The sequence below is a fragment of the Mus caroli genome, unplaced genomic scaffold, assembly GCF_978045245.1.
Source record: "Mus caroli unplaced genomic scaffold, Mus_caroli_1 scaffold_19, whole genome shotgun sequence".
In the NCBI taxonomy this organism is placed as follows: Eukaryota; Metazoa; Chordata; class Mammalia; order Rodentia; family Muridae; genus Mus; species Mus caroli.
In genome coordinates, this window is record NW_028227274.1 from 22319955 (window position 1) to 22339376 (window position 19422).

General features: G+C 44.6%; 1 protein-coding gene across 4 annotated transcripts in view; it reads left to right on the plus strand.

Moving 5' to 3' along the window:
* Nucleotides 1-19422, plus strand: part of Fhod3 (formin homology 2 domain containing 3) — a 423897-nt gene that overhangs the window by 295748 nt on the left and 108727 nt on the right. For 2 of the 4 annotated variants that reach the window (XM_021150413.2, XM_029472088.2), the window contains exons 11-12: nt 17597-17692; nt 18987-19343. The exons of the other annotated variants lie outside the window; for them this stretch is intronic. In XM_021150413.2, the coding sequence (XP_021006072.1) occupies nt 17597-17692; nt 18987-19343 (453 nt within the window). The remainder of the gene's footprint in view (nt 1-17596; nt 17693-18986; nt 19344-19422) is intronic. 4 annotated transcript variants of the gene reach the window in all.

Below are 19422 nucleotides of genomic sequence, written 5' to 3' on the forward strand. Positions count from 1 at the left end.
TTTCCTTTCCTTTCCTTTCCTTTCCTTTCCTTTCCTTTCCTTTCCTTTCCTTTCCTTTCCTTTCCTTTCCTTTCCTTTCCTTTCTTCTCTTTTCTTTTTTAAAGAACGATATGGGACTTTGTGTATCTGCTTCAAATGTTTACATACCAAACTTTGGAGCAAAATTAACTTGATTTAGAAAACATTATGAATCTGTTAAAAATTCAGGTCTGTACATGATATTCCTGGTATAAAGCTTTCGTTGGCATTTTACAGCTATCACAGAGACAGCATCTTTTTTTTTAAAACAAGAATGGAGTTGTGGAATTTCTTAACCCTGGTCACTCTGGCTTATGTCAGTTATGGCAGAACCCTTTTTCTAGTATTTGTTTTAGCAAATTTTCACTCTTCAGATTCTCAGCAAGTAACACTGAATTCAGTTAGGAACAGGCTTGACTAAAACAAATGAATCAATCAGCAACCAAACACAGCCAGTTCGAATCAGCCTTGAGTCTATCACATTCCAAAAAATTGACATCTTGGAATGTGACACCTTCACGAAACAAATTGGCAAGGCAGCCATATACTTACATAACAGAGGTGTGCTAGCCTGAGGCAGGCCTCATGACCCTTTGCTGGGGTAGGTGTGCAGGCTCATATAACCAGAGATGTGCAGGTGGCTGGGGGGCCAGATTCACAGTTCTCCTTGGGTTGCTGATCTTGTCAATGGTTGGCACAGAAGTTAAAAGGCTAAATACAAACATTGATGTGTTTTCCGTGTAAGTTGTATGAAGAAGAATGATAAAGAGGTGCTTGCTGTATTTGAAACAGCAGTATCCATTTTAATGAATTGAAAAGTCATTAGGATGAAAACATAGGCGGTTGTGTGAGCTTTTGCTGGTCCCTCTGCCCCAGATAGGGCACTGATGACAGACACAAACGATTCGACCCAAGTGTAGCTCTAAATACCAATGAATTTAACTGGTGTTACTCACAGGAGTGTGGGCAACTTATGGGCAGCTACACCACTGAAGAAAAAGATCTCCCAGCAACTACTAGCTGCCAGTTGCCTGGTGGATGCTTATGTGCTCTGTAAAGCTTTCTGAGCATTGCAGCTGTCAGTATTAGTGTGACGCTATCTGTCCCTACTATAAAGCAATGGCCAGGTGTAAGTTGCTAGAAAACTGTGATAGTAAAGCCAGGCTTCGGATATTTCTCTCATGCCTGTCCTAGGCTCAGCTCCAAAAAGATCCTGAATGCCACCCAATTGGTGGTAGACCTGGGAAGGTCAAGGTTTCCTCCATGGAAAGGTGAATACCACTCACGAAGCATTTGCTTGTAGGAACAGGACTGAGGATGGGGGATGAGAGGCAGTGGAGTCCTTTGATGAGTCCTGGGAGTCAGACTCTGAGACCAGCATCAGGGTGCAAATCTGAGTTTATTGTATAGCAAATAAGCTTATATACAGTGTTTGAGCCAACCCCAAGCCTCTAAATCCTCAGCCAATTATCTTACTCTACTGTAACTGTGCCCCAGTGAAAGCACTGCATGATGCTGTTACTCAGAAGGATGGGGAGGGGGGGAACTTCACCACTGGTTAGGACTTTAATGAAGACAGGGGAAACAGCCTCCACCCTGGCCTCGCTTCCTTTTGCTGTCTCACTAGTGTTCTGGGAGCCATCTTTCATCTAATGGCTTGTATGGCTGATCAGGACTTTTCAAGGAGTCTCAGGAGCCTGTGGTGCCTTACTCTCCATCCCACTCTTTATTTTACAAAGTTGACCTCCACATCCACTTTACTTGCCATGTGCTGTATGGGGTGCTAGGCAGTTTTTTGTGTATTGTAATGTCCATGGACAAAGTTGTAGTGTCCTTTTTATTTAATAGACAGGGGACTTGCCATAGATTGTACTGCTCAACAGTGACCAAACATGGCTTAGAGCTTGTACCCAACCAAACATGACTGACTGGAAGGACTCTCTGATGGGCAAGAATGTGTTTGAGAGGGGCAATGTTTTAGCTTTGAGGGGCTAATTAGATTCCCTGAGGGAAAAAATGTCATTCAGAGGAAATGATTACTTGAGCTTGGTGGTCTTAAAGATCTGTATTGATTATTGGTTTTGATTGGGTTTTAGTTATCATTTGGATTGCTTTTCTCATAAATGGTCACTACTATGGCTGCTGAAAAGGACTTCTGAAAATGCTAATCCTGGAACAAAGCTTCCCAATGGACAGAGACTAACCAGCCATTCCGGCAGAGATGGAGAGAGAAGATTGCAGAGAACAGACACTCACTGAGAAGAAGCGTAGCCCTAGGTGCATCTGCTGTTTTAGCATCTGAAAGTCAGTACACCAATTAGTGGCCCAGTGGGTGGTGGGATGAGGGGAGCCAGGCCATGAGGCGAGCCTGTGGGCGGGAGTACAGGGGAGAGATTGGAGATACTCACTATGCTCCTAAAAGTGGGAGAAGCACATTGGCATGACTCCATCAGCCGCAGGAAGCAGTGGGCAAATGGAGAGCCTAATTACAGACCCCAGTGGACCAGTGATCTCATCTTGCTATATTTTGATAAGGATGAGATATACTTGGCTGCTTATGTTTTAGGACAGGACTTATCCACAGGGCTCTGTTGCCAGAGTTACAGGATTCATCCAGTGGTTACCTGTGGGGTCTGCAGCAGAGTAATGAAGTTGACCCATCTCTTGGGAATTGTTGGCAATAAGCAATCTGTTTACAAGGGAAAAGTGAACTATGAAGCAAGTAGGCATGACATAACATTAACATAAAATCTTTGCCTCGGGTGACTTATTAAGTGCTGGCTCCTACAGCCAGGCTTGGCCAGCTGCAGTCAGGAACAGATATGGTGGTCAAGAGCAGAGGTCTGACTGATCCTCAGGCTTGAGTTCAGCCATAGATCTCCTTAAGAGGGTGATAGGACAGTTAAGATACACAGCAAAAAAAAAAAAAAAAAAAAAAAAATGTGCACTTAAGCAGGTTGGGGGTTATGTTAGCCACTTCATACCCTGAAGCTTCCCCAGCTAGTGTTCTTTTATAGAAGGTAATTGTTAAATAATATGGACATGAGCTGGAGAGAATATTTTATTATCTAGCATAAACTTGCTAGAGGATTTCACAACAACCAGATTAACAGGCACTGGTACCATGGGCAGCAAGCAGCTACTTGGGAAGGGTTATCTGATGGTAAGTGATCTGTCATGAGTGGGTTGCACTCACAAGGCCCGTGACCTCCTGAAGTATTACTGGATGGCAGCCAGGGGTGTGGCAATGTCCAAGGCCCTTCCAGAGCACTGTCTAGCAAAAGGCGGGCTGGAGGAAACAAAGACTGGGTTACGGAAGAAGTAGCCTGGGGAGGGAACTACTTGGGCTGGGAGGAAGAAGTCAAATGGTAAAGTTTTTGACTTTTGGAAAAACCATGACTAGATTGCCAATTTCTTGGGAGTTCGATCTTTGCTGATGGCATGGTATATTTGGGGATCTTTCTAGATTCTGAGGAAATTGGTAGACACTGATCCTAAAACCCACACAGAGCCAGCAATTAGTTTCAGATAAAAAAGTCAGTGTGTGTGTGTGTGTGTGTGTGCGTGTGCACACACACGTGTGTGCATTGGGGTGGGTCTTTGAGACCTGGAAGTAGAAAACCTAGAGGATAGAAAGTGTGGGGTGTGGTGAGATGCAGAATAGTGTGGTTTACAGGACAGTGACTCGGTCACATTCAGAGTTTGAGCTGATTCCCAAGCACCCAGTAGTGTAGGATTCTGGGCTGGCTCACTCATAGCCTCTGGGTATGGTGTGTTTGAAAGACCTAGAACTAGTAGTCTCCAGTCATTTGGACAGGCACCTGGAGGAACCAAATATGTACAGCTGAGAGGTGAAGCCTAGGCTGAAAAGCAGGAAAGGTAAACTAAGAGGCAGAGAAACAGAGATAAAGGCCTGGCAAAGAGAGTGCTAGATCATCATCTTATGAAATGATACCGAGGAGACTGCTACCCACTCCCCAGTCAAGAGACTTTTAACGTGCTCGTCCTCAAGTGTGAGTGCTTCTCAGGCTAGTGGACTCTGATGGTGTGAGATTTCACAAGGAGACCAGACTATTCACATGTTGGCTAAAGGGAAGGCCTGGCTGATTTGGTTGGTGAAGAGCTAAGTTTGCTCCCCTTTGACCTGCACAGACCCTGTGTTTCCTATAACACACACCTTCCCATCCAGGATGCTCACAACCTTTGCTGCTGAGCTTGGACTTCCGAGGTGGTCCTTGATGGTGTGGACATGAGGACATGTGGTTCCCAAGAGGCCTTTGAGAAGAGAGCATGGCTTTTTTCAAGAGTTGTTCATTGATTAGATCCACTCATGGGTGGAGCAGTATCAGTTTTGCTTCCTACGTTCTACGGTTAGGCTAGGCATGGTGGTACATACCTATTGTCCTAGTACTTGAGAAGCAGACACAAGAGAATCTCTGAGAATTTAGGACCAGCCAGCCGGGACTACATAGCAAGGCACCATAAAGAGAAGGACCAGGGAAAGAAGGAGGGGAGAAAAAGGGCTAAATGGAGGAAGCCTGGTGGTAATTCTGGACTAATGACAGATAACCCCAAAGATACAAGTTGGAGGCCAAATGTGAGAACAAAAGATAAGTTGTCTCTGAATACAGGCAATGGTGATGAAGTGTTAGGCAAAGGTCCATGGAGGACTGAAGAAAACAGACCTGGCCTTAGGCCACACTGTCACTCTGAGATCAGAAAGATGGTGGCAATGACAGAAACACTGTACTCACACTGAAACAAATATTCTGTGTACTAAGCATCTGTTAAATAGCTGGCAAGGAATATTTGTACATTCAGTAGGATGCTGCTTTCTGAAATTGATGCTGTTCTTTCCTATACAGAGGTTTGTCAGATTTGTATAGTCACATTTGTCAAGTGTTCTTTTGTCAGCATGTGGTTTGATTTGGTTTTGTTTTAACTTGAAATGAGGTCATTATTATGAGAGACTTCTCAGAATTGATTTGTCTTGGGCCATACCCATATACATGTGTCTACTCCATGGTGTCATGGATATCTATTGCATCTCTTTGCTTCCTGGTGTTAGCAGGACATTAATGAGATGGAGATGGAGAGTAACAGGCAGGAAAGGTGAGATGGTAGGCTCTGCATGCATGTGAATACAGGCAGAAGAGCTGCTAGTATTCAGTGGGGAAGAAGGGAAGGGAGGGAGGGAGGGAGGGAGGGAGGGAGGGAGGGAGGGAGGGAGAGAGGAAGGAAGGAAGGAAGGAAGGAAGGAAGGAAGGAAGGAAGGAAGGAAGGAAGGAAGGAAGGACAAGTGACTTTATCTAGTATTAAAGAGGCATTTCTCCAGCTGGTTATTCTAAACAGAGATAGAATTTCATAACTGTTAGGCCCAAGATGCTGAAGTTGGGCTCCCTGAATTTAATATCAGTTTAATGCCAGGGGACCCTGAGATTGTTCTAACCTCTCAATGTCTTGGGTCTTCTTCTGTGAATGGAGACACTAACAGGAGAACTGTTCCGGAGGTCAATCAGGAAAGAGATGAGCTATGTAAACCATCTTACATGAAAGCAGCCAGCATATTGGCTAAATAAAAAGAATCAGTGACCTCAGAGATGTAACAGAGCAAAACCAAGCACAGTGCAGGGCCACCCACACTTGTACCTCATGAACCAGGCCCTTCAAAGCTTAGTGGTCCTGGGTGCCTTTTGGATGGTGAATGCCTTTGATTATCCTAAAAAGGCTTTCCAAAGACATTGTGACTCAGAGAGGGGCCAGAGGCAATTCTAGGAACTTTGGGAAGGCTTGGTTACAGAATCTCCATTACCCCAGAGACATCATTTCATTCCGGAGAGCTTTGCTCCTGCCATGTGGTTTTGGTTTTATAAACATGAGATTAAAAGGTGAGTAGAGATGGACCCTCTGGAGGAAGTGGCCAGTCCAGGCCTGCTGCATGCTGGCATTTCTCCCTTACAGACCCATGGACAGGGCAGGGGAAGGAGGAGGAGTGGACAGTGTGCCATGGCTGTATGCCATGGGCAGGCCTCCGGAATGGGATGCAAATGCTTGCAAGACTCAAGATAGCCATTTTCTGACCCTACAATTCTTAAATTTATGACCAGCGTTGCAAATTTGCCTTCTCATTTGAGGGTAGAATAGTTTGCATGGTAACATCAGAAGAAGAAAATTTTCAATTGCCTCTGACCTAGTGTTGTCTGTGTGTCTGGACTTGTCCACAGCCCTGAGAGCTTTTGTCACCAAGGCGCTTTTTGTCACAGTAAGGCATCTTCACTAGGGAAACTCAAACTGCCTGCTTTTCCAGAGCAGCCTTGTGGTAACACATTTTATACTGACACATGTTCTGAGTTTTGCTTTTAATGACTGACCTAGTTTGATGTGCCAGGAACATTAGCACCTTTTATCAACAGTCCCCAAATCTTATGCACTTACTAATCTACTTGTATTTTCTCATGCCTACATATTCTAGCGTTTGAAACTATGGCCATTATAAAGATCACAGTTTCATAAGACAATGTTCAAATGAATATGATGGCAGTACACATGGGTGGCTTTGGGAGGGGAGCAGTCAGCTGTGTGGTAGGGGGCAAGGCAGAAAAAAATGTTGGGCTCTTGGGAGAACTTGAAGAAGTGTACAGGGGTAGCCATTGAAGTGTTTGTAACAGCAAAGAACCACTGTTATAAGGACAACTCGGAAGTGTTGCATGATGGGAGTGGCTACCAGTTGTGAGAAGTGCATGACACTGGAAACACCAGCACACTTGCCAGGCATCCGGTGCAGAGCATTTATAGATTATGCTTCACTGGTTTTTGTTTGCTTGAAACTAGGTCTCACATAGCCCAAACTGGCCTTTTGAGTCTTGATTCTTGACTATTGATTTTTCTGCCTCTGTCTCCCACTACCCTCCCAGAACAACAAGTATGCACTACCACACCCAACTTCAATTACTTTAGTCCAGGAGTTTTTCACTAAATTCAGAACAGTATTTCTAATAAAAGAGGACTGGCTTTTTGTAACTAATATTATACTATCTCAAAAGACTGTCAAATCTTGTAAAAATATTAATGTAAAAAGTCTTTTAGGAAAGAAAGTTGTGGGATAAGACTGCACCAGGAAAGGATAAGACGGGATGAGTCTTAATGAGTAAGGATGAGAAGAATGCTTCAGACCATGGGAACACCTTGTTCAGTGGGAAATGGAGTGGAGGCTTTGGTATGCCTGAGCGTCCTATAGGTAGCTGGAGAGATAAGATTGTGGAACGTGGAGGAAAATAGAGGTGGTGGGAGATGGAATGAGCTCATATGGGTAAGCAGGTTGGGCCATGCAAGGCCTTGGAACTCATAAGTCTGGTAATTATTTGCCATGTGAGTTCAGCCATACTAGTATTGCATATTTGAAACAATGCCCAACTACCTGATTGCAGTTGGGGAAAAATAGAAATGAGAGCCCAGGTGAAAATTACTGAGGGAAAACCACTGGGAAAACAGTGATAGTTTGGACCTAGGGTGGTATCTCTGAACCCTTTAATATCCTATGCTCAGTCCCAGCCTTATGATACAATTAGAAAAAGTAAGACCTGCACATCTGTGTTTTCAAACATCTCTCAAGGGTGTGAGATGTTCATTGGCCATGAGTCTTGGGATTTAAAGGCATGTGTTGGGAAGAGTCAGTAGCCTTGTCACTTGATCTATCAAGGAGCCACTTAAGTATGAGAGTGAGCCTAGTCCTGTTTGAGTCACAGTGGGAAATATAGGTGTGAAAAGATGCAGTGAGACTCAGTAACATGCAGTGGGGTCTGTGTTAGGTTTTCTTCTATGACAAAACATCTGAGCCAAAACATTTAAGGGAGGAGAGATTTAGGCTCATGATGTCAGAGGTGTCTGTCCTTCATGGCCTGGAGGTATGACAGAGCAGAACAGAAGAGGAAGTTCTGTGTATAATGAGGAAGCAAAGAGAAAGTTCTTGCCTTGGTGAAGTTTTTCTTTCCCAACTTTTTACCCCATCTGAACGGCTAGCCTAGAGGATTGTGCCACCCACAATCAGGTTAGGTCTTCCCTCATTCGGCTACTTCTCTCTGGAAACACTCTCAATTCACACAACTGGAGGGTGGGACTCACCAATTTCTGAAGCATCCTTTCTCATTCTAATGAAGCTGAAAATCAAGATTAATTATCAAGAGTTCCTGGAGTATGTCAATACAAAAACACGTCTCAAAGCAAAGAGAATAAGATAACTCATTCTAGAGCCAAATATGAATGACTTTGGCTTTAAATTCTATGGTCCTCCATGAAACTGGTCACATGAGATTTTATTGAGTTACACAACAGAGAAGGTCATAAATCAAAAAGTTTATCAAATGCATTGGCGGAGAGGGTAAACTCTGCTGTAGGCTTCAGATGCTATCTGGTGACAGTATTAGCTTTGACATGGTAACATTTTAGGGATCTACTAAGACTACATTGTAAGATTTTGATGGCCACAGGGTGTTAGGTAAGCCACAGGGGTGAATAGTACATACCTTTTAAAAGGACTGAAAATAGTTCAAGATAATTTGGCTCTGATTCACCCCATTTTATACCTCTACATTTTGAAGTTCACTTATTTGGCCTTGTAGCATCTTTAACACAGATATAGCCTCTGTTTCTGCCTTTCCCTCTGTATCTCTACTTCTGTCTCCCCCTTCTCCCTACTTTTGTCTCCCCCTCCCCTTCTCTCCCCACCCCCCTCTTCCCCTTGGAACTTCAATTCACAGGTGATGATCTTTGTGGATAGTTTAGGCTCTTCCTTTTTTTTTTTTTTTTTTTTTAAATTGTCCTGTTACCTCCTTTATAGACAATTCTTCCTCATGGGTATCTCCAGCAGCAGCAGATGGACAATAATGGAGAAAGCAACTGCAAGCTACACAACCCCAGTGGTTCCTGCTGGCAATTTTGTGGGCATGGTTGGAGACAGAATAGAAAACAGAAATGAGGTTGCTGGGAAGGAGCCTAGCCGAAATGCAGGATTTGGGGTTTATCTCCACACTCCAATCTACATGATTACCATATTAAAAGTTGATTGTGGAATGTTAAATCCACAGCATTCGGGAAACACGTGAAAGGGCAATTAGTGTAGAATCAAACGAGGTCACAAATTGAACAAATCTCACCATGCACTGAATCTACAAAGCACCTTGGGCTCTGTGTAGTAGCTATACTTGACATCTGCTTCTAAACACACAATTCCATGTCTTGTTCATATCTAGGAGGCATGATAAGTTTATGCCTTCTAAATACACTCCCCATTAGTGGAAAACTTGAGACAGTAGAGCACACCAGAGAGTGCCTTTAAAGAGGCTGCCCATCTTTACCCAAAATGCTTTGAGAATACATGGTGAGCTGCCGTAGTCATCTGGCCCAGGCCTAAGCATGAAGCTCATTTGCTTGAAGACAATTTTAGTGTCTGTGTTCTGATGCAAATCTATCGTGTGAATCAGGTGTGGTATTTTCACTTAGAATGAGTTGCCAGTGTTTAGAAAATTTCAGATTTTGTGGGTTTCAGAGGTTTCAGGCAAAGGATGCTCCGACTGTGTTTGACTTACCCAGAGAAGGCATGCGTTACATGTGTGGTTATGTCAGTGGTAGAAGGAGGCATCATGGCCGTTTCTCCCCTCAGTGGCACAAGCCAGTAGAGGTTCCCATGTGGCTGTAACACAGTCTTTTAGTTGTAATAGGAGAGAAAGCCCTGGGCAGGTGAAGACCTTAGAGAGATTGAGGTCATATCTGCAGCGTGTCTTCTGAGGCCAGCAGCCTGGAAGCGTGCTTGCTGCCTTCCAGAGATGCTCGGTGTACTGGCTATTTTTGTTTCAACTTGACACAGCTGGAGTTATCACAGAGAAAGGAACTTCAGTTGAGGAAATGCCTCCATGAGATCCAACTGTAAGGCATTTTCTCAATTAGTGATCAAGGGGGAAAGGCCCCTTATGGGTGGGACCATCCCTGGGCTGGTAGTCTTGGGTTCTATAAGAGAGTAGGCTGAGCAAGCCAGAGGAGGCAAGCCAGTAAAGAACATCCCTCCATGGCCTCTGCATTGGCTCCTGTTTTCTGACTCGCTTGAGTTCCAGTCCTGACTTCCTTTGGTGATGAACAGCAGTATGGAAGTGTAAGCCGAATAAACCCTTTCCTCCCCAACTTGTTTCTTGGTCATGATGTTTGTGCAGGAATAGAAACCCTGACTAAGACAAATTGGTACCAGGAGTGGGGTATTCCTGTGACAACCTGACCATGTTTTGGGGAGGACTGTAGAAGGACTTTGGAACTTTGGGCTTGAAGATCCATTTGTTGTTAAGAGCTCTGTCAGATGTTGTGTAGGAGCTTGGAAGATAATGTTGAGAACAGTGCAGAAGATGGAGGCCTGGTTTGTGAAATTTCAGAGGGAAAATTAAAGATTCTTTTCAGGGCCATTGTTAACTTTGGTTGTGAAGATTCTGTGGTTCTGGTTAGCTGGGGCTGAAGAATCAGCTGTGATTAACAAGATACCAGAACTACTAAAGCAAAAACTTTGCATTACTGGGACTATTGATGCTGGTTAGCTGGAGCTAAGAAATTAGCGGTGATTAAGAAGAGACCAGCATCGTTGAGGTGACATGTTCTGGGAAGTGTTTTCTGAAAGCACAAAGAGGCTGTGTTCCAGAGATAGGCAAGGTTGTACTCCTTCTGCAGTGGGACTTGGTAATGTGTAAGGGTCACCCAGGTGGTACTGGTTTTGAAGGCATGAAGGGGTCATGCAGAGCAGCTGAGGCTCGGCACTGTGAGAGGCCATGGAAGGCCATTGGTGAAGGTTCAGCCTCAGTTGTAATTGAAGGCCCAGGACTGAAGGGGTCATGCAGTGTTTTGGAGATGCCAGTACCATGAGATGACCACCAAGAGCAGCAGCAGCAGTGGAGTACAGGCATCTGGAGCCCAGAGGACGATGTGTGTGCTACAAAGGGCATGGCTGGAGAAGTGACCCAAGCCCTTGGAGGAGCCCAGAAGATCGTGAGTTGGATCCCAGACGTTGGACAGTAGGAGATTGATTTTTGCTTTGATTGTGACTGTGCCCTGATATTTTCCCTCTTGAAGGAAGACACTGTTTTAGTGGAGCCCACAGTTAAGAGACTTTTAATTGTAAAAAGACTTTGGATTTTAAAAGAGATGGATATTTTAAAGAGATTGAAAATTTAAGAATATGTAAAGACTGTGGGACTTTTAAAGTTATTTAGATCTTGGGGATGAATAAGAATGTAAGAGTTGAGGCTTACTAGTGATGTGTTTGTGTGTCAAGTTGACAAGGGGTCAATTGTACTGGCTATTTTTGTGTCAACTTGACACAGCTGGAGTTATCACAGAGAAAGGAGCTTCAGTTGAGGAAATGCCTCCATGAGCTCCAACTGTAAGGCATTTTCTCAATTAGTGATCAAGGGGGAAAGGCCCCTTGTGGGTGGGATCATCCCTGGGCTGGTAGTCTTGGGTTCTATAAGAGAGTAGGCTGAGCAAGCCAGAGGAGGCAAGCCAGTAAAGAACATCCCTCCATGGCCTCTGCATTGGCTCCTGCTTTCTGACTCGCTTGAGTTCCAGTCCTGACTTCCTTTGGTGATGAACAGCAGTATGGAAGTGTAAGCCGAATAAACCCTTTCCTCCCCAACTTGTTTCTTGGTCATGATGTTTGTGCAGGAATAGAAACCCTGACTAAGACACTCGGGAAACTGCAATCTACCTTCTTTTGCATTGTTTTCTTAGAAATTTCAGGTACATTTGAAGCAATGAACTAAAAACCATAGCAGAGAAAAATATCCTTTATTAACATAAAACCAAGGTAGATGTGAAAGAAAGACAGAAAGGAAGAGAGACAGAGAGAGACAGAGAGAGACAGAGAGAGACAGAGAGAGAGGAGGGAAGGAAGGAAGGAAGGAAGGAAGGAAGGAAGGAAGGAAGGAAGGAAGGAAGGGACGGAGGGAGGGAGGGAGAAAGAGAGAGAAAGAGAGAGAGAAAACAAAAGAAAGAGGCTCCTGGCCTGTTGCTGTCTCTGGAATAATCTCTTTACACCTGAGCAAATCTGCAATCCCAGTTACTAACTGTGTTTCTTCCTGTTGGTATTTATATAGGTTGAATCTCAGTAGATAACAAGACCCTGTTTTTTTCAACAGGAATGTGCTGGAAACATTAGTGTTTGACTGTAATCAAAATAGCAAAATAAAGGGTCTTGCCTCAAGGTGCCAGCGCCCTGGCCAGCTTCTTGGGTGCATTTGGCATTCCTGAGCTGTGCTTCACGCTCTTTCCAAGTGCTGCATGTTGCAGGGACAATAAATACTTTCTCCATCTAACTTTGGTTTGTCACCATGGAAACACTGGAGCAGCAGCTGGACTCTGTCAGATGTCTTTCAGTCATTTGGCTGGTACTGATCTTTTGAGGGAACTTTTATTTCATTTGGCAGATGGCAAAACCCTATTTTCAAATGACATCACCACTGCACTTGGTCAGATATTTGTCGTAACTGATTAAGAACACTAATTGGAAATTTGCAGGCTTGGGCCCTGGGTATCCTAGAAACAACCTTAACATTAACAGAAAGCATGACTCACAGAGGCCAAGTGGAAACTAGAGTTTAAGCATTTGCTAATGCAAAACCATGCAAAATGAGCCTGAGCGAGCACTTTTTGTCTTAAACTCAGCAAACTGTTTCTCGGAAATGCTTTTTATCTAATTATGATATAAGATGTCCCAACTGTGTGGTACTAGAATAGTTGTCATCTCTGGTTCATAAGGTTATATATATATATATATATATAGATATAGATATAGATATATGTATATATATATATATATAGTGTTTATTAACATAAAGATCATTGGTAAAACTGTGACCTACCTGAAAAGTTGGCAGAGGAATGCCCAACCTTTTGACATTGTGACATGGCATTGCCATCTGTGAATGTGGTAGACTGTGCACCTATCTCTGCTGGGATGCACTTGGCCTGCCAGCTGCAGTGGGACTCACCTGATGCTGGCACACACTCCTAGCTGACATTGATCTGTGTGCCCCTTTCCCTAGAGTCTGGAGTGACAGGCTTACCTGTCATTGTCTTGTGGGTTGTTCTGCTTTCCACAATTATGACAAATTATGATGAACATGTGTGTAACTATGCAATGTATTATTCAAATTTATTCATTTTCAATAAATATGGCATGCTGTGTGACACTCTTTCAACTTGTTTCCCTTGGAGCTCAGTATGCTTCTGACGGAGTCTGTTGTCACGGGAAACTGTACTTACTATTTTCCCCACTGTGGACTTTACCATAGTACATTCATTCTTTTTCTTCTTGGTGGACATTTTGGTTATTTCCATAGCTGAACAGTTACAAACAGTGCTGCTGAGAGCATTATTGGGATCTTCACCGTGTTCAAACGTTTGAGGGCACTGAGGGAAGGGTCTGGCACCATGGACTTCTTGGACCTAATCTTTCCTTGTTGGGGATTGTCCTGGGCACTGTGGCAGCCTTTACTTCTGCCCACTAGATGCTAATATCTAGCAATCCACTCAGATGGGACAACTAAAAATGTCTCCAGAGATTGAGACGTGTCCTTTGGGTTGTGAGGGGTCATCTTGGTTCAGAATGTCTCCCCTAGGGTACAGCAGTGTAGACTTTTGATATCCTGCAAACAAATGTGTTTACACGATAGTTCAAGTTCCAGTGTTAAAGTGTTTAACCCCTCACAGCCTCCTGTCTTAAACTCAAAGGATGAAGATGGACCTTTTCAGCAGGTAGCACTCTCAGACAATTTTGTATGATAGAAGTGAAATGTTATCTCACTGTGGTATTAACACAGCCTCCCAACTTAGAGCTTAAAATGGGATCACATGAGTTTATCAGCTGTGACAATTTTGCCCACTTTTTAAATTAAAACTTTTTATTAGTTCTTTGTGAATTTCGCATCATTCACCCCAATCCAAGTCATCTACCCCTCCCTGGTACCCTCTCTGCCCTTGTAATCTCCTCTACAAAAGAGAAAACACAAATTTGTTGTGGAAGCAAATAGTGTGTCATGGTGTGTCCCATGGTATATTATTTTGTCCATACATCTTTGCTTGTAAATGTTCATTGTAATGAGTCCTTTGTCTGGTATGAGGCCTCTGGCTTTTTCTACTCTATCGACATGGGAAACTCACTGGGACTCCTCTCAGATACCCTGTTGTTGTCCTGTGTCATGGAGTTCCTGTAGTTTTGGATCTGTAGGACTGGGATGGGCAAAGTCAAGACCCTGGATCTGGGCCTGGATCTGTATTGAAGCTGGTCCACTGGCTCTCCCACTCTGATGCCCTGGGGCCTGGCTCACCTGCCGCCCCCACTGGGCCAGCTTTCCTGTCCTGCCCAGGTGAGGTGCAGGGCCATTCTCCCAAGTGCTAGAGCAGGTGAGGGGCAGACTTCTGCTTACTTTTATTGTTAGACCTTGTACCTTTAGGTGAATAGTTAATATATCTTTGTTTCAGTTGACCTGCAAAATACGGTTTCTTATGCCATTTATGTGTAGCTGTTACATGTCTTCACAAATGACTTAGTCTGGGTTTGCTCAGCTTTGTTCTAAACGTTTGCACTGTGTTTTTGGAATAGCTTGACAACATTCACTGTTTCTCTGTTTGTGCTTTTGGAATCTAAGAGACACGCCATTACCCTGAGATGCAAATGTCAGGAAGTTAAATTGGCCTTGGTGGAAATTATTCCCTGTAGAACTGAACAGGTTGTAGGTCTCTGGCTTTTCCAATGTGAGTGTAGGTAAGGTGGGCACAAATCTGGGATTATTATTTTTTTTGCATAAAGGAAAATACATATAAATTCATGGCCATCTTGTGCCTATGAGTAATTCCTTATCCGTTGAAGCTAGGCACATTCAAGCTGTGTGTGGTGGTTTCTGTTTATGATGCCTGGATAGCTGAGGCTGGAGGCCTTGTGAATCCAAGATCATCCTGGAATATAGAGGAACACTGACCTTGTTTTAAAGGAAAACACCATAGAAGCATTTAAAAGCTAGAGGCCCAACACCCAGAATTCCTTAGCCAAATAGAATCAACCATGAATAGTCATGCTTCATGAGAAATACCAGCCTGAAAAAGCAAAGTGATCTGAATCACTTCCTCAGCCTTTAACACGATTAGCATGGAAATCATTTGGCTTGGTTATTTTGTCATAGGCTTAATGAAACTAAATCAGATTAGCATAGGTAGTGCAAGGCCACAGCAGAGATGATTCCTTGCCACCATGTGGCATCATGGGACAAGGCCGGTGCTTCTCCTGTAGAAGTGAGCCTCCTGGGGTGTCAGTGTGCCACCTGCCTTTTGTCCTGCCCTGTCACTGTGATTGCAAGGGGGCATCACTCATGTTCTGTGTGATGATTGGCTGTGACATTTAAGGATGCAGCTTGGCGTTTATGTCAGGGTCGTCATCTTCAAATGTCAGGGAGAGAAGGGACAAAGGACAGAGCCAGCATAGATGAGGGTTTGCTGCTGGTAGGAGGGAGGAATGCTTTGTGGTGTGCTGTGCCCCCCACTTTGGGAATCTAGCAGCTTTGAGTCTTTATCAGTAGGAGAGGTTAGAGTTTTCCTCAGAGGGCTACAAGGAAGAGGGCAAGAGAGGCAAAGAAGGAAGAGGAGATGTTGCTGAAGATTGTGACGGTGGCCAGTGATGATGATGACAATGGTGGCTAATAGTCCTAAACTGTTTAATGTTTACTTAAAACATTCAATGCCTTTTTCATCAACAACACAACTTTCTTAGGAGGCAGCTACTTTTACCACACATAGAAACAAAGAAAGTGAGGCCCATAGTCACATTGCTCAGGAGTCATTGGGGTAGAAAATAAATGTAGGCAGCCCAGCTTCAGAACCTCCCTACCTCTACCCATTAATGAGCCAGGAATCTGGTTACTTTGGAGAAAAGTCTCAGTCCTTTGTTACAAAGAAGCCCATTGGTTGGCAATATAGATGAAATTCAGGCTAGACCACAAGTCCCATCTCCAGCAAACTGTTGATCAATGTGAGGGAAGATGACCTCTCGCTAGTGATTGTGGACAGTGAACTTGGTGCTATAGGAGCAAGGGAAGGTGAACAGAACCGCTGGTGAGAGATGGTGTGTGAGTACAGGCTGTGCTAGTGTGGTGGGGCAGGGCCAATGGGCTGAGCTTGCCTGGGCCTTTGGCACTGAAAGAAGGCTGCTGCCCTGATGTCCACTGGTCTCGGACAGAGGCACCCAACACAGGCACTGAGACACGTCCCTATGAATGTGACTGTGTCAGTTCTCTGGTCTTTCTTCCTGCCATATCTGATGAGTCACAGACACATTACAACTGAGTGAAATTTATGGAATGAGAAGTTGACTTAACAGTTTGAAAATACTAGTCTTAGAAGTTTGTGTGTGTGTGTGTGTGTGTTTTGGAAAAAGAAGAAAAATGATCATTTTAACAAATGAATGAAAATTATTTGACAGAATGAAGACTGAATATAAGAAAAATAAATATATATAAAATGTAAAAAGCATTAGCTGACAGACAAAGTGGAGCTTATTAAGAATTAATCCCCAGCACTCAGGAGGCAGAGGCAGGTGGATTTCTGAGTTCAAGGCCAGCCTGGTCTACAAAGTGAGTTCCAGGACAGCCAGGGCTACACATACTAAGTAAACCTAGCTTTCCCAGATAGCACATTGGCTGGGCAACCAGAGTTCAGAACTGGCACTGCTGAGGCTCATTTTATATTTAAGCCACAGCATCTTCCATCAGTGAGAACTGCTGGATACGGGTGTTAAAATTGGCTTCTGTGTGAGTTTTCATGGGTTTGTTTTATTTGAGACAGGGTCCTTAATACGAGCTCTAGCTAGTGAGGAATTCATTATATGGACCAGGTTAGCCTTGAACTTGCTTTTGCCTCTTGAGTGCTGTGATTGCAGGCATGTGCCACAGTGACCAGCAAATGGATATTCCTTTTGGTGGGAGTTGGGGAGTAGAAGTTACAGACAGCTCCAGACTCAAAGTATCCCCATAGTGTGTGAATACCCGCAGAAACCCCAGAGGTAACACTGAACACACCCCTGAGGTAGGGGATGAGTCTGGTTCCTGGAAATACCCACTGAAATGGAAGGAGTATCCTTCTAGCCCTGTGGGCCACCATGGGGGTTAGTTAATTAGTCAATACCAGATTGGCCAGCCCCTCAGTGATAAAAACATACAAACTCTGTGGTTGCAGCAGGAGGTGGCCATCACCAAGAACATTTATTGGTTGATTCAGTGAGTTGGGATAAGCCACACAGAAGGTCTTTCCAATGCAGGAAGCTTCTGTGAGAATCATATGTAGAGGGCTCAGGGCAATGGCCTTCAATCATGGGGACAAGAAGTCCTCTTCTGGGTTGTTCCTTTTCCTAGAACTACCTGGGCTATCCCAGCAACAGACTGAGAGATCCCTTCTCCTGTCATCTCACTGGGTTTCTTTGTGCTTTGTTGTCCTGTTGTGATGTCCATTTTGCTTCTCCATCTTGTTTCTGTGCATTTCTTTTTTCCTGGTCTTGTCTCAGGGATGAGGAGGAGGAGGAGGAAGAAGAACAGCCAATCACGGAGCCCAATTCAGAGGAAGAGAGAGAGGACGATGCCCAGTGTCAGGGCAAGGACAGGTACTGAAGGTTGGACCCACCTAGGCTCATACCAAAAGCCAGGGACACCTTCCTCACGGACCACTTGCCGCCATCACTTGTTCATGATCTCCTGTCCTCACCAGCTCACATGAGAATGCTCACTTCATCTTCCACTATTCAAAAATGGTTTTGTACTTGAGTAGTTTTCTGCATTAACTGATTGTTACTGCAGATGGATGTTTTTACTTGGGGAGGTGTTGTTAAGTTAAGTAGAATGTTCCTTTCACAACTTCAGGGTCCAGGGGATTCTTAGCAAGACACTGCACCTGTCCTGTTCTCCATACACATAAAAGACTTCACTTAATACTAGGTCACCCCTCCTGCTTCTAAGTACTATGGACTCCTCTATAAATTGACAAATGGTGGTTTCTTTGCTCTTTCCTCTTTGGGAAGGCCTGCAAAGAAGCATGTCAGCATAGAGAGAAGGCAGAGATAAGCTGAGGTGAGAGAGAGCTATCCACACTTTGAAATGAGAGAGGAAGGAGGAGCATCAAGAAGTAGCCCCGCCCCATGGTGTGCCAGACTGATGGATAGTGATGGGACAGTTGGAGACCTGGGAAAAGGATAAGTTTGACAATCCTACCTTTAATTTAAAAATGATTTCATTGACAAACACCATATTTAACAGTTTTGTGTGTCTACCTTGTACGTCATGCCACAATCAAGTTACTAAGTGTGTCTACCATTTCCTGGATGGCCCTGTTTGGGGGATGGCAGCATATAACTGTAACTATGGGCCTAACTGGTGGAGTCCAGATGTTGAAGATTTAGTGCTAGGCCCTGGATAAGAGAAATGGGCAGAGTTTGTCCTCCGTTTGTGATCTTTGGTGTGGTATCCTAGGGCTTCCTTTTCTCACATCTGTATCTATATTGAAAAGGGCTCTGCAGAAGACAGATCTTTGTGACTAAAGCATAGAGATGAAGTTTAAATTGTTAGATTTCAGGGTACCCTGTAGAGGAAACAGGAAGGGTGCAGAAAGTGGGTCCAGAAGAGGCCTGGGGCATGGTCAGTCCCTTCCCAGAGCCTTTTTCTGTCCAGAGGCCATACTGTCTGGATGCTTCTTTGATCTCTGAAGATGTAACCTCTCGTGTGGCCAGCAGTGACCAGGCCCACAGATGCTTCTGCTCATGGACTCTTGCTGTGTCTCAAGAAACACAGGGCTGAAAGTGTGTGGGTTGACAACGAATCTCTCTTTTCTCCTAACCTTTGCTTCCTCTCTCTCCAATCTCTGTTCCTCTTTCCTCTCTCTGCTCGGCCTTCCTGGCCCAACAGCAAGGCCAGCTCTGCCTCCAGGCAGAGCTCCCCTGGGAAGGATGCTGCTCCTGAGAGTTCTGCACTCCATACCACCTCAAGTCCCACCTCACAGGGAAGGTGGCTTTCTGCCAGCACAGCAGCACGGAGCCCTGTGCTTGGTGGGACCTCTGGGCCTGAGGCCAGCCGGCCTGCTGCTCGCTTGCTACCTCCCAGCCCTGGCTTGGCCACTCGGCCCTCCACAGCACCAAAGGTGTCTCCAACCATAGACAAGCTGCCCTACGTGCCCCACAGCCCCTTCCACCTCTTCTCCTATGACTTTGAAGATTCACCCCTCCTCACCAAGGACAAGGGAGGAGACTCTCAGACAGAAAACAGGTAGACTGGCCTGCAGTGAGGCCTGCGTGTTATTAACCCGGGGAGGAGGACACAACTGATTGCCCGTGTCCCCAGGGCT